This window comes from Dryas octopetala, chromosome 2, assembly GCF_963921425.1.
Source record: "Dryas octopetala chromosome 2, drDryOcto1.1, whole genome shotgun sequence".
NCBI lineage: Eukaryota > Viridiplantae > Streptophyta > Magnoliopsida > Rosales > Rosaceae > Dryas > Dryas octopetala.
In genome coordinates this window covers 29,805,274-29,819,647 of record NC_141367.1, presented here as the reverse complement: position 1 = coordinate 29,819,647, position 14,374 = coordinate 29,805,274, and the positions used below count along the sequence as shown (strand labels likewise).

The 14,374-nt window shown below is 38.5% G+C and overlaps 2 protein-coding genes and 1 pseudogene across 3 annotated transcripts; 1 reads left to right on the top strand and 2 right to left on the bottom strand.

Moving 5' to 3' along the window:
- The first annotated feature begins 1,064 nt into the window (after window positions 1–1,064).
- On the top strand, window positions 1,065–3,796 carry LOC147295442 (protein FLX-like 3; annotated as a pseudogene). Its single transcript, XR_015120667.1, has 3 exons — window positions 1,065–2,731; window positions 2,914–3,059; window positions 3,234–3,796. The product of XR_015120667.1 is annotated as a protein FLX-like 3 (transcript).
- Window positions 3,797–4,008: 212 nt separating this feature from the next.
- HMT-1 (Homocysteine S-methyltransferase family protein) lies at window positions 4,009–6,576 on the bottom strand. The gene is made up of 7 exons (XM_086232157.1): window positions 6,019–6,576; window positions 5,877–5,933; window positions 5,201–5,406; window positions 4,958–5,087; window positions 4,665–4,868; window positions 4,505–4,576; window positions 4,009–4,369 (listed from the first exon to the last, which is right to left on the bottom strand). Exons 1-7 carry the CDS (start codon window positions 6,187–6,189, stop codon window positions 4,223–4,225), a joined length of 987 nt encoding a protein of 328 aa, XP_086088283.1. The 5' UTR covers window positions 6,190–6,576; the 3' UTR covers window positions 4,009–4,222.
- Window positions 6,577–12,329: 5,753 nt separating this feature from the next.
- Window positions 12,330–14,091, bottom strand: LOC147295440 (3-ketoacyl-CoA synthase 6-like). The gene has a single exon (XM_086231948.1). The coding sequence runs from the start codon at window positions 13,909–13,911 to the stop codon at window positions 12,418–12,420; it is 1,494 nt and encodes a 497-aa protein (XP_086088074.1). The 5' UTR covers window positions 13,912–14,091; the 3' UTR covers window positions 12,330–12,417.
- Between the last annotated feature and the right edge of the window lie 283 nt (window positions 14,092–14,374).

The window sequence follows — 14,374 nt, the reverse complement described above, 5'->3', positions numbered from 1 at the left end:
GCGCAAGCATAATTACCAAAAATTAGCAAGTAGTGCAAAGGGTCTCAAATTCAAAATTTAAAAGTGAATTTTAAATGACGTGGTAGTATTTCATTGATTTATATACGATTCATTCTAAGGTTATTTTATTTCATAACACGCATAATATTGACACCTGAATTGAGATTCAAAATTAAGATTCTTGGCATTATTGAATATTAAAATCAAAGAATGGCAATTGATGGTAACTTGTTGGATGAAGCCATTCTCTACTTGCTTCTTTTGATTCTCTTCTATGTACTCATGTTAGGCGGCGCATCTTCTAGCGAAGCATAAGCTTATGTTTTATGATTTGCAAATTTTGGTTGAAATTGGCCCAATCTAACTATGTGATGCTAACTAAATAAAGTACATCATTTCAAAAAAACAATGGAAAGTAAATAGTCAAATATGAAAGTAAAATAAATTGTCACTATCTGAGAAAACAGTAATGTTACACTTATCACATTTTTATACCACAATTTCATACCATCTTACATGGCATTAATACATTGGATACTAAAAATTAAAAAATAAAACCTAAAAAAGAAAAAGGAAATACTCTTCCAGTAAAGTAATGACACATCAAGTGAGATACAAATGTGAAAAAAAAATGTGAGACAACTAGCATTATTGCTGAAAAAACAATAAAATAAAATCTCACTCGAACGTAAGATGTTAAGAACCTAATATCTGTGGTGTGGTGGGGACTTGGGCTTGATTATACAAGGCCCTGTGGAAATTAAACACTGAGCCCAAGGTCAATACGGATTTTTTCATTTGGCCCAGAAGGCCCACAACAAGGTTTAGACCCATTACAATTGAAACCTGAGAATTGTTTGTAACTTTGTATGTAACCTGAAGGTCCTGAAGAGACAAGAAGGGTAATTTCGTCAATGAGAAATCCGATTGCCAGTGTTGTGCTGAGCTACTGAGACTGAGCCAGGCATTATTCCGTCGAAGAATCTGAGGCTCACGCTCAATCTGAAGCGGCTCCCAATCTGACCATCGCTCCTCCTTAGTAAGTTTTTACTTGAAACGGCGTCGTGCCTTTGGCTCTTTGCAGTATGTATCATATATGTTATCTTTGCCATTACTTTTTTGCTTGAAATTCTGAATAGAGCTGAATTCCACTTAGTTAGACTTAAACATGAGAATTGTACTGTTTTTCTTTTTGTCATTTTATTGATTTTTGCTTATGCGATTGTAAAGTGCAAATAAGCAAGCATGTTTGCTAGTTGACATGTGAATCGTAATATGGAAGATAAATTGTGCGATATAAGCAAGTGGTGACAAGGCTGAATGGAGAGGGTGGGCTTTACTTATTTTATTAATTCATTTATGGTCAGAGGCTCAGAGCAGAGGTTCTTACTTCCAGGAGATTGGAATGCAGACATGGAGTTGAGGTTAATCCAAAACACCAGGCACCATTAATATAATGTAACACGTGGTAAGTTTTAGTGACAACTTGGCTGAAACTGAAAGAGGCCAATTGGGTTGAGAAGGTTGTATGTATACTGTTCATATTTAGTCACTGGCTCACTGAAGGCGGTCCCTATAGGCTTGCTAATATGAACTTTTGGTGCTTGTTTAAAGTTTTGACTCGGTTCATAAGTGGTAAAACTGTTCAGGTAGCAGTACTAGTTTTCAAGCGAAAGGGTTTTCTTTTTCAAGTTTTTGCTTCTTCAGGTAGTAGTACTTGCTTTGAGGACATCTGATCCTTTTTCTTTTTTTTTTTAATTGTAGGAATTGACTCAGTTAATAGATATCTGAGGTTGACATTTCTCTTTGAAAGTAAAAGACAGGGGTTCAATTAGTTAAGTTCATTTAGTTGAGTCCTTCTAATGAGGAAATTTTAGGATCACAATTAGTTGACGTGTTTGAGCTTCGTTAACTTATAAAGTATTGATCCATGATTTGATTTTGATGGAAATGGAAGCCATTGGAATGTTCCATGAATCTCAAATGGTGTTATTGAAATAATCAAGTAAGCATGGAATCTACAGACTACAGATATGCAAGGATGTTTCATATATTTCCATTGATTCTTCTGTTTCAGCACTCAGCAGCTTTGTTACTTGGACAGTTGGACCAAGGATGATATTTCATCTTCTGTCTTACTTTATGTCTTGCTTGGTCATATTGAAATGCACGCTGATGATGACATCATTATTGCAGGATCTCTGACATGGCAGGAAGAAATCGTATGCCTCGCCATGCTGATGGTTTTCGAGGGTTCCGTGATGATCCTTGGCCTGTTATGAGCCGAGGGCCAGGGCATTTGTCTATTCACCCCGCAGCTTTGGAAGAAGAATTTGCAATGCAGCATAGAGAAATGCAGCGAATTATTGCTGAGAATCGGCTTGTAAATGATGATAATACCCTTCTTCAAAGGGAATTGACAGATGCAAAAGATGAGATTCATAGATTGGAGCAGGTCATACCCAAACTCCGGGCCCAGAAAGAGGCACAGTCTAGGGAGTTGATTGAGAGAGGATTGAAGCTTGAAGCTGATCTGCGTCCTTCTGAGCCTTTAAGGGCAGAGGTTATGCAGTTGAGATCTGAAGTTCAGAAATTAAATGCTTTACGGCAGGAATTGTCTGCCCAAGTCCAAGGTCTCACACAGGACATCTCGATTGCAAGCTGAAAATCAGCAACTAATTGCCATGAGGGCTGATGTTGATGGGATGCGGCAAGAGCTTGTTGATACCAGGTTTGAATCGTTTGATAGTAAATTTTTAACTAGTTTTGCAGCCTGAATTGTATCTTGCTCTTCTTTTGCCTTTTGAGGAGATGGGTGACACATATTAGGATGATATTTGATGAATGTTCAGATACGTTAGCAAAGGCTTTATTTGTATGCATATTTGAACTGATTTTGCATTACTTTTGTAGGAGAGCTTATGAATATGAGAGGAAAACCTATGAAGTACAAGTTGAACAAAAGCAAGCAATGGAATAGAACCTCATTTCCATGGTTCATGAAATAGAGAAGCTATGAGCGGAGCAACTAAATGCAGACAGGAGGACACGAGGACTTGGTGATCTCTCTCTCTCTCTCTCTCTCTCTCTCTCTCTCTCTCTCTCTCACACACACACACACACACACACACATACGCACATCTTTAGTGCCTCACGGGGCTTATAATCTGGGATTTCTAACACAGCGAACCTTTGGAAGGCAATTTCTTTTGACTCCTCTCATATTTGTATAGGTGCCAGCGGTTATGGAATGATGAACGGAAGTCCTGATATGAGATATTCAGGTGGTTCATATGGAAATGGCTATGGCGGTGGTTGGGGACCTTATGATAAGCGTGGATCCTGGCATTAGTTTTCCATAAAGATATGGATTTCTCTAAAATTTGGTTTGCATGTCTGGGTTCAAGTCCTCTTTATAGAGTGAAAGGGGCTCTTAGGGTAACAGAAATGTAACAAAGTGAATCCTTGGGTAGATAAATGGTCAAAATTTTCATCATCGATCCTTCATATTGACCCTGTTAGGATGTGGTTTATGGCAGCTTGTTGCATAATTTACACGGAATTGATTCTTATTCTGATTTTTGTAGTTAACAACTTAACATACAAGTTCATATTGAGTCACAAGATAAAAAACTAAGTTAACGACTAAAAACAAAAACGTACTGAAACCAGCCCTTGGATTTCTTCCTATAATAGACGATCAACTATTTAAAATGAACGGTGGGGTTCATACTTTATGTAGTGATGTAGTTTCTTTTACTCAGTTGTAAAGCTGTTTCTGATTGTATAGAAGATTCAAGATGGAATTTGCCAGTGGGTTTTTGCGTTAGTTTCTGATAATAGCTCCTACGCATTGTTCATTATAACATCTGGGGAGATGAATTTAAACTTAGGAGTTGAAAAGAATAGAGATGTGAGGAGATTAAACTTCAATCTGCAAAGTTGCTGGTCGATTAAGAATAACTTAGTTTTGTTATATCATAGTCAGACTCAGCAATATTTACTATTCTCCATGACATATTTCTACCAACCAACTCAATAACAAACTTTGCATTCCCTTAAAAATAAGCTTCTCGTAAGAATTTTCATCTGCCAAAATAAGACAATTTGTTGAAGCCATAGCTTCTAAATACCGAAGCAAAAGAAATTTTGTAGCCAAATTAATCTTTCCAAATTTTGGTTAACCTAAGAATTCCTAATTATAACCGTCACTGTTGCTGAATCATTGGGACTTTCCTTTCAGAACCTTAGAAATGGCTCGAATGGTGGAAGGTGTTGTCCGACAACAGCCTCCAATGAGTCTAGCTCCTGAATCGCGCCACCTTGTTGCAAAATATTCAAAGTTGCCATCATCAATGCACTTGGAAGGCTGTTCATTCAACACAAGAAAAAATTCATCAACATATTACACATCATAATGTTTGTGTCTGAGGATTTGGGCATGCATTTGTCTGAGTACAGTTTATGGAAGAGAGAACGAGGTTCGGAAACAACTTTGACTCACCAGCCATCTCTTAGCTTTGCCATCCCATGTCTCACCACTATTAGGGTACACAACAATGGCTTTATTGGTTAACTGGAGAAACAAACATCTTTGTTAGATTGTCAGTTTTTCTTTTCTCCTTTTCCTGCCTTAGTCAATTATTTTGAAGTCAAGAAATTACCTCTTTAAATTTGCAGATGAGAGCTTCAATCAAATGAGGAGGTGCACAATTTATTCCTACGGCATTTATTTTGTTACTTTTATTTGTTATGTCAAGGCATTCCTTAAAACTCTCTCCGGATGGGGCATTCTCACCATCTACAGAGCTGAAACATATCCAAGATGGCATTTGAATGTTCTCATCTTCAAGCAACTCAATGCAGGCCTGCAAACATTTTAAAAAACCAAGATATTATCAAGTGGAAAGTATAATACATGATACTCTGGCAAAACAAGATTGGTATAAGCACAAACCTGCGCTTCAAGCTTATTAGGAATGGTCTCAAATGCAAGTAAATCTGGACCTGCTTCCACAAGAACTTGCAATCTGCGTCGGTGGAAATCCTTCAGCTTATCCAGAGTCACATGCGGTCCATAATCCCCACTGAAAAGATTGACACATCAAAATTATGCAATTCAACAAAGTGTGTACAAATGATAATCTGACTGAAACAGTGCATCAATGACTACCAAATTTGTTTTGTATCAAAGTGGTACCTATATTCTGAACCATCAGCAAGATAAGCTCCATAGCTTCCAATGGAGGCTGCAACTAAAGCCCTGTTATAATGATGTTCAGGAGTCACCTGCACAGCATCCCAGAAACTATCGCGAGCTTCAACTGCCAAATTGACGCTTTTCTTCAGTAACAACTCTGCTTCTTCAGTAGACAGTCCCTTGGACAAAAATCCAGGAATTGTGGCCTGCCAAAATAAACCAGTAAAGGTGAATATGCAAAATATGACAGTCAAAGAAGAGACCCCCCATTTTGTCTTTGGAGAAATGACACAAAAGTAATATTATTCTATAATCTTGAGTGTCTGAGGCATGATAAGACACTGAAATACACAATGTGTTTAATGCACATAAGAAATCCTACAAAAAAAAAAAGGCACATCTTTGGCCCACAGCATTGATAATATGTTGTAGGAGAAAAGGGGAACTTGTGTTTGTACAGTTTCTGATCTTATTGCATTCTTTAATGGGAGGCATTGTAATCATATATATATCCATATTACACATCCACTTGTTAAATCCCACCCAAAACCATATAAATGCTTATACTTTCCCTGAATTCCATTCAAATGCTACACTAGCTAGCATTGCATACTGGAAGCATAAATCAAATATTATCCCAGAATTGTTGGTAATGTTATTAAGAAGAGAAAGAAACCTGGTAAGATGAAGTGACGAGAATGTCGGCGCCAGCTTCCAAGTATTCGAAATGGACCTGAGCAATTAAACCAAACCCAACATTATCGCATTGAAGATCCAACAAAGAAGGAATGGGGCAGAGAAAGAGAAAGAGAAAGAACCCGTTTGATGAGGTGGGGGTCTTTGATGAGGCAGAGAGCACTCCAGAGAGGGTCGTTGATGGCAGCGCCGTGGGTCTCGAGCTGCGTAGCGAATCCGCCGTCAACGACAGCACAGCCTCCTGCCTTGTCTATAACTTCCTCCAACGACGTCGTAGCCTTCTTGTTTCCCATGTCTGGAGATACTGGATGGATGGAACAAAGTTACAAGAGAAAAACAGAATGAATGAATGAATGAGGGTTTTAATCGATGAAAGGGGGTTGGTGGCTTGTTGGGTTTGTTGGGAAAACAATAAGCTTCTTCCTCCGTTTTCTTTGGGACTCTTCGCAGTCAACTCAACGTTACCATTTAGATGTTCACCAACTAGGTGTCATTCCGATCAAAATGTGCCATTCGACCGACAGATCATCGACTCTATCTTTACAGTTGGGTCAACCTTCTTCAAAGGTCAACTATGTTTTGCAAGCAAGGAATCTCAAGCTTCGATTTCACATTAATTTAGAGAAAAACTTAAGGCTCTGTGTGGCAGCTGGAGAACAATGCCCCTACAATCAAGGGCGCTGGAGGACGGCGCCATCTCTATTTAATTAAGAGAAATAGCATTTAGGGTTTTTTTTAGTTGTTAAGAATGTTTAGGGATATTTTAAAATTTAAAAACTTTAAACAGGCGGTGGCTTAATTAAATATCATTTTATAGTTTTATATTTATACCCTTATAACCTTATTAATGAAAGGCCTAAATAGTTATTAAAAAAAAAAAAAAGGAAAACTGAACACCCGTACTTCCCCTCCCCCTCCCCCTCACTAAAGGTGTACAATGGCCAGGCCGGCCCAAATCTAGCAAAGGGCTTGAGTTGAGCCCTTGTTGGACTGGATTAGCTCGGTCCGAGCCCGTTATGGGTTTGAGCCAGTTTGAATCCGTTACGGATCAGCCCATTTATATTAGTATTTTAAATTTTTTTTAAAAAAATAAATTTACTATTAGCCTTGTTTCAACTTTTTATTTTGATTTTGGTGATGATATTATATAGAAAATGAAATAAAACAGTAAAAAATTCAAAAAATTGATAGAAAATAGAATGGCATTAAAAACTATTTGATTTATTAAGCAATAATAAAAACTTAAAATAATTAGACCGGTCCAAACACAGCACGAATGGATCACCTTTAAACGGGCCTGGTCGGACCAAGCTGGCCCATTGTACACCTCTACCCCCCACCCAAGGCATTGTCGGTGACCTCTCTCACTTTCTATCTCCTCCCTCCCACTCTTTTTCTCCTTGTTCTCTCTCTTTCTTTTTCTACTTCCCTCGCTCTCGAGACCACCATGGGTGGCTGGCCGCCTCGCCAATCTCCAAATAGGAATTCTCTTAAAAGATTTTTTTTATTTACATAAGACGATCAAACAACGCCAATATCATGGGCTGGACTCTTTAGTCTCTAAGATCGGTCCCGTCTAGTTACTCCAGCAGGCCCAAATAATACCATTAGATTTTGGGTACATGTCTCAACATGCAAATTGGAGGCACTACTAATTAGTAATTACTAATTAATAAAGTTTTTTTTATTATTATTTATGAGTAAAGCTCGGAAGAATACAATGGTATCCACATTGTACGTGTACCATCTTTCTAATACACTAAGAATTTTTATTTTTTTTGAGAGATAATACACTAAGATCTATGAATATAAATAAATTTAGGGTACAAAATATAAATTCTTTCAAGCATTATATAATTATTTATTATTCTTATATTTGGCAGCAACCCCAATGAGTTGGCAGCATGGCTTGATGCGTGAATCCATATTCCATGGTATGAGTCCATGACTTGTCTCTATCACGTACCCTTGCAGGCTGCTATCTGTGGAAAGTAACATGCCATGTTTGCAATTAAAACTAGGCCGCCCCATGTACATGTACTGCTCTTCAAGAAAATGAAAAAAAAAAAAAAAAAAAAAAAAAAAGATCTACTTGGTTCCAATATTAATGACATAATTATATCATTGATTTTTTTTTTTTTTTTATAGATATACATAAGTGAAATTGTGTGTACCAATTGTTGTCCAGTTGATAAAGACTTTCATGTATACACTCACATTCTCACAATATATCCTTACATGCTAATTATATTATTATTTATATATTATAAGAATAAAATGTATACACTAGTAAAATATAAATTTTTCTCATAGATTATTATGTTCCGAGTTTATGAGTTTTGCACCTAACCCTGCCAGCGTGGACTTGATCACTGATTTGATGGAAACAATAAATAAGCCAATGAAAAGTAAACGAACCTAGCTATGTTTGGACCATTGCATGCATATATTTGAAGTTTCTTCTAAAAGACTAAAACTATCAAAATCAAATTATGATATTTTTGGGTTGGAAATTTAATGCATTCGGATGGCCTCCAGCCTCCTTCATCTCTTCAACTGCAATAATTTCAAGTAAATGAATCTTCTTCTTCTTTTTTTAATGAATGACGAAAAGAAGAAATAAATTTTGTAGCTGGCCGGTATTGTTAAACTTTAATTTGGTTTAGGCTGCAGCACGGACGAGTTTAAAGATCGATAATGACCAATTAAGTATGGTGTTGATCGAGTTATTAAATGGTGCTCTGCAGGTGCAGCTTGCGTACGTTAATTCTTAATTGGTTGGTAGTTGGTACTCTGCTGCAGAACCTACCTCTTACTTAATGTCAAACCTTTATCTGCCATATTAATTGAAACCGGATTTCTACTAAAGAATATAATAGAAACTTTAATTAACAAAATAATGTAATTTTGCTAACGTTAATCAAGTATGCCACTTAAACGATAATATAAGTTATGGTAAATTATTAATTAACTATTTATTTAGTGGTACTTTTCTTCCTAATATTATGCACACAAAAATATTAACGAGTTCAGTTTACACTGTGCAATGTAGATGGCGTATAATTAATTAAGTCACTGCCAAATTTCAATTATTTAGCTATCTGTCCCTTCTTCTGCACCACAATGTGTAGAAGAGTATGATATAATTCACATTCTATATACTCACTACTTTATTTCCTCTTGAAAATTCTGTGAAATTGAATTGCCCCTTTCACTTACTGATGATTTTAATATATATGATCAGCATGTAATAAGTTGCTAGTTGGAAGTGAGTAAATGCGCGCAGTGGCTTCCAGTATTGCTCTCAATCTGAGGACATGAACAGTATTAGTTCTGTTGGTTTATTGGCTATATTAATTGACAGTGAATCGAACCAAATTAAACAGCATATGCTGCATATAGAAAGACGCATACATATTGCATTAGCCAATATATATGGACAAGCTAGGGCACCTGTTAAATATTGGAGTTAATATATTAGGTACGTGCAAAGACATTTTTTATGTTTATAATTTGCCTCAGTTTGTATTTTATATATTCTTTTATGTGTGTATGCAACAGAGACCCCAGTTCATATCATGCTGGTTTTCACAGTCTCGTCTGTAAATGAGTAGCTTTTGTATTAATTGCATGTGTACCCCTACATATTTATTTTCTTCTCCTGATCTCCACCTGTTACAATATTGAAGTCACTTCACCAATATATACGTACATGTTGGTATGCATACACTGTAGAAGCTGGCAGATTCAGTCTTTTCAATTGGCCCAGACAAGGAAATTAAAGATAATTCCAGGAATGAATGTAATGGCCGATCGATATAAATTGAAACTTGTAGCAGTTAAGATATTGGATTGGAGGATGGAGATGAATTATGAATATCTATTCCTAACGCAGTCAATTCATGAGTTTAATCATCGATCTCCCTACTTCCCTAGTGGCCACTTCAATCTATCTTGGTGTACAATACAATATTACAATATCAAGTTATCGACAATCATGATTGCACAATTGTCATGGCCACGACTTTCCCTGACATTTAGTTGCATAAATTGATTATTGTCATCGACTCATCAAAACTCATGATCGAAAAGTTACAACCATTTTCATCTTCACATGATTAATGCACAGTCTAGCTAGCATGGACCAGCTAGCATTTAGTGGAAAAAAGATTAAAAAAAAAAAAAGCATTCCAACATTTTACGAGTAAATAACCAAAGTTTTATTTCTCTTGGGGAGAATCTCTGGTTCTATTTTTCTTAATGTAAGGGATTCACATACCTCTTAAATTCTAAACTATAACTTACAATACCTTCTCCCTCTTGGATGAGATATTGATTAATTAATTAAGGACCATGCAATTCATACATCGACATTGACCTTGTTTGTATCTAAATCGATCAGCGCATAAAATTGGAGGGGACTACATTCTTGCCTGTTTCTGGGCGTTTAGTCACGAGAATTGAGAAACCACTCTTCGTGTTCAGGCCTGGGATCGATGTTGCTTTTGTTAGTATTTTCTTACCAGAAAGTTGAGGCTTCAAATGCATTCACACTTAGGCCAGCCAGAAATTAGCTTTTCCTCTCCTAGCGATATTATTAATTCATTTATGCATGCATACCATATACATTCACGGTATGTAATACATATATTGTCTACTGCCTAGCAACCTACCCTACTATGGGGTTGATAAAGCTAATCTTGAACTCTAGCTAGGACCACCTTAGCTGCACTTTGGATATCGCAGTACAACAGTTAATTAATGAGCTACCTAGCTATCCCTTTTTGGTGGTCCTCCAAATTAACTTTGTTACCATGGCATGTTTCTATAAAGTGGACATTCAGGTAGGAACAATATATTGTCTTGAAGGAGGATTTTTCGAATAATACTATTTCTATCATCTTTTAGAATTATGGAATTTAATGATCATATGTTTTGAAAGACGTGATTAACAATGTAATGACGTGTAATATTATCAATTTGACATAATTGAATTCAGGCTTTAGTTCTACACTTGCAAGCATTGTAGATCACCATTATATGATGCTCCTAGCTAGTTTTGTTGACTTGTTGTAATGTGGTGGACAAAGTACTTTGATGCAAACCCTTTAATTTGCTTGGAAAGATAGATTAACACATTGCGTCATAACTTTCATACACATACAGTTGGAATATTGACTCTTCATTGCACCGGCGAATTAAATCCCTTTATTATATGGTCAGCCAAGAGCGATATTATTGGGTCAGCCAAGTAGTTTTCCGCTGGAGGATATTGATTTGACACAAGTAAAATGTTGTTGCAGCCAAACAGTAGGTTCTTTTGTACGTATCAATATCAGCGGTGGTTGTCCCAATTTATTCTGGGAAACTCGACATTTTGGCTTTGGCGGTGGGGGGTATCCAAATAAAAGACGTACCCATAAGTGATCGAATCCAAATCCAATCCGGCCGGGCATATCCACGGCATGGCACTCATTAATACATATGATGTATATATAATACGATATATAAAAGAATATTTGGCAATATCAGACAGACTATATATTATTTAAGTCAATCTATATTGGCTAGCTAGCTAGTCATGTCATGTAGATAAACATGCATGGGGATTGATCCAGTTAATGTTGTTTGGACGCCTCTCGCTAGCTAATTCCAATGCCATATGCAGAGAAAAGCCTAACAAGACGAACCAAAATCAATACACGTACATGCAGCGCGCATATATCTATATATGACAATGACTAAAGTGGAAGGCAAAATTTAAAGCCATATATATATATATATATATTAATGGCAAGATCAAATAAAATCATCCTCATCGATCATCCTGCTGCACATTATACAGAGAGGCTAGCTCTCTAGAGAGGCTAGCTAGAGAGCTAGCCAGGTATCTATAGAAATACATATATAATGCCATGTCTAGCTTGGTTCGATCTAAACATTTCTTTTTTTATAAGTAGAATTAATCAGACCGGCCACGTACAATTATGGGAATTATTTCGGATGATCGATCAAAATTCAAAACAGCGAAACCTTATAATCAAGTTATCACTAATTAAGTACTAAATTGTAGCTAGCCAATATAAGTAACATTTTCATCTCTGACACACAGGATTGATATATCTCCGGCTCAATCAAATATTCTATATACTGATGCAATTAAACACCGAATAGTGAGTTTCTTGATTCATTCTTCTTTTTCTTTCATTTGTATGATAAATGAATTAATACGCTAATGAAGTAATGATCCATTTGAAACTCCATTCATATATAGTAATAAGTTGGATTGTGTTTGAATTACATGAAAGACGATATATATTAATTAATACATAAAAGGCATATTTTGAGCTTGTATGCAAATTCATGGGCAAGAAATTTGAAAAAAAGAAAAAGAAAAGGAGGGGATACAGTAGGTGTAAATGCAAATCCAGAATGACGAAGACGATGGATCGATTTTAGCAAATAATTAATTAGGAAGTGAAACGAAAGAAAGAAATTAAGGTGGGTGCTTGTGTAGGTGTCTAGAGCTTGACAACTTCAGGAATATGAACTGGGTACCGATGGATGCAATCAGCCCAGGGCCCATCGGAAATGGGCGTGTTGATGGTTCTATTGCACTTCCACACCGCACTGTTACACTTGAACCCACTCCCGAACGCTATCTGCCAAACCCGATCCCCCTTCCTCATCCTCCCTTTGGCCTCAATGTACCCAATCTCGTACCACAGCGAAGACGACGACGTATTCCCGAACCTGTGCAGCGTCATCCTGGACGCCTCGCAATGCTCCGGCGAGAGCTGCAGGTTCTTCTGCAGCTCGTCGATGACCGCCCTCCCCCCCGCGTGGATGCAGAAGTGCTCGAAAGCCTGCTTGAAGTCCGGAATGTACGGCTTCCATTTGGGGTTGACTATTTTCCGCCCCACGAGGGTGAGCAGGAAAAGCAGCTGCTCCGACGCCGGCAGCACCAGCGGCCCAATTGTGGTGATGTTCGACTTGAGGGCCTCCCCCGCGATGGCCATCAGATCTTTGGACAGCGAAATTCCTACTTTGCCCTCCCTGTCCTCCTCCTCGAATACGCACCGGTACGCTTTGTCGTCCGCTCCCTTGTGCGTTCGGACCACGTGGACCAACCGGTACTTTGCCCGTCTTCGCTCGGAGCGGCGGTTGGATAAAAGCAAAGCGGCCCCACCCATGCGGAATAGACAGTTGGGCAGAAGCATCGCCCGCTCCTTTCCTTGGTAATAGTTTGGAGTTATGATCTCTGTGCTGACGATCACCGCATATGAATTCGGATGTACCTGAAGAAGATCGCGAGCCAAATCGATGGAGATGAGTCCCGCACTGCACCCCATGCCCGACAGATTGAAACTCTTGATGTTGCTTCTCAGCTTGTACTTGTTGATCACCATAGCGGACAAAGACGGGGTCGGAGAGAAGAGACTGCAATTCACGATCAGAATGTCAATGTCTTTGGGCTTTAAACCCGTCTTTTCGAAGAGAGAATCCATGGCCGAGAATAGGACGAGCTCGGCCTCACCCCTGGCAGCCTCCATCGTGGGGTTGGGAGGGATGTAGTGAATGGCGGGAGGCAGACAAGTCTCCTCGCCGAGGCCGGAGCGCTCCAGGATTCTCATCTGGAACTCGACGCTCTTGGGGTTGTTGCTCAGGATGAGGCGGGAGTGCTCCATGAAGGTGGAGAAGGGGACGCGGCAGGTCACGGGGGGCTTGTAGCAGGCGTAGTCCACCAGGAAAATGGTGCGGGGCTTCGACATGAAGTAGACGGTGCCGATGAAGATGATCAGGAAGGAGGAGCAGAGGATTTGAACCAGGTCCAAGTGGAGGGACGTCCACAGTTTCAGAATCTCGTGGGGGCCCAACCGGAGGACCTCCAGGAAAATACCGGCCATGATGGGGATCAGAGTCAGAGTGATAATGTGGTTCACCAGATATTGGTACCCGAGTTTTACATACTTGAGCTTCACGGACTTGGAGAAGTCCGGCAACATTGGAGCCATTGTACGTTCTGGACTTCTAGTGTTGTGTAACTTGTGTTGATCCAAAGTTCCAAACCGAATCGAATGATAATAACAACAATAATAGTAATAGCAATGTTCAATGTCCAGTGTTCAATGTTCAATGGTTAGATAGATGGATACATAGATACATAGACACATAGACACATAGGGAGTGAGCTAAGAGGGGGTTGAGAGTGTTGATATTAGGTGGGAAAGGGAGGTGGGGATTTAAAGGCAACGGGACCGGGCAATCAAGAAGGGCAATCAAGAAGGCAGATGAGGGGATTAAATGGGCAGCTTCACGTCACTCAACGCTCACTTAACTTTGTTATTAATATTTCGTAACTTCCTTTTCCATATGCAACTAAACGAAAACCCATACCTAGTACCATTTTGGGCCTTTTCTATCTTTAATTGTTTTATCGACCCAGTTATCATTTCGCTCCTATAATTTGTCAAACAT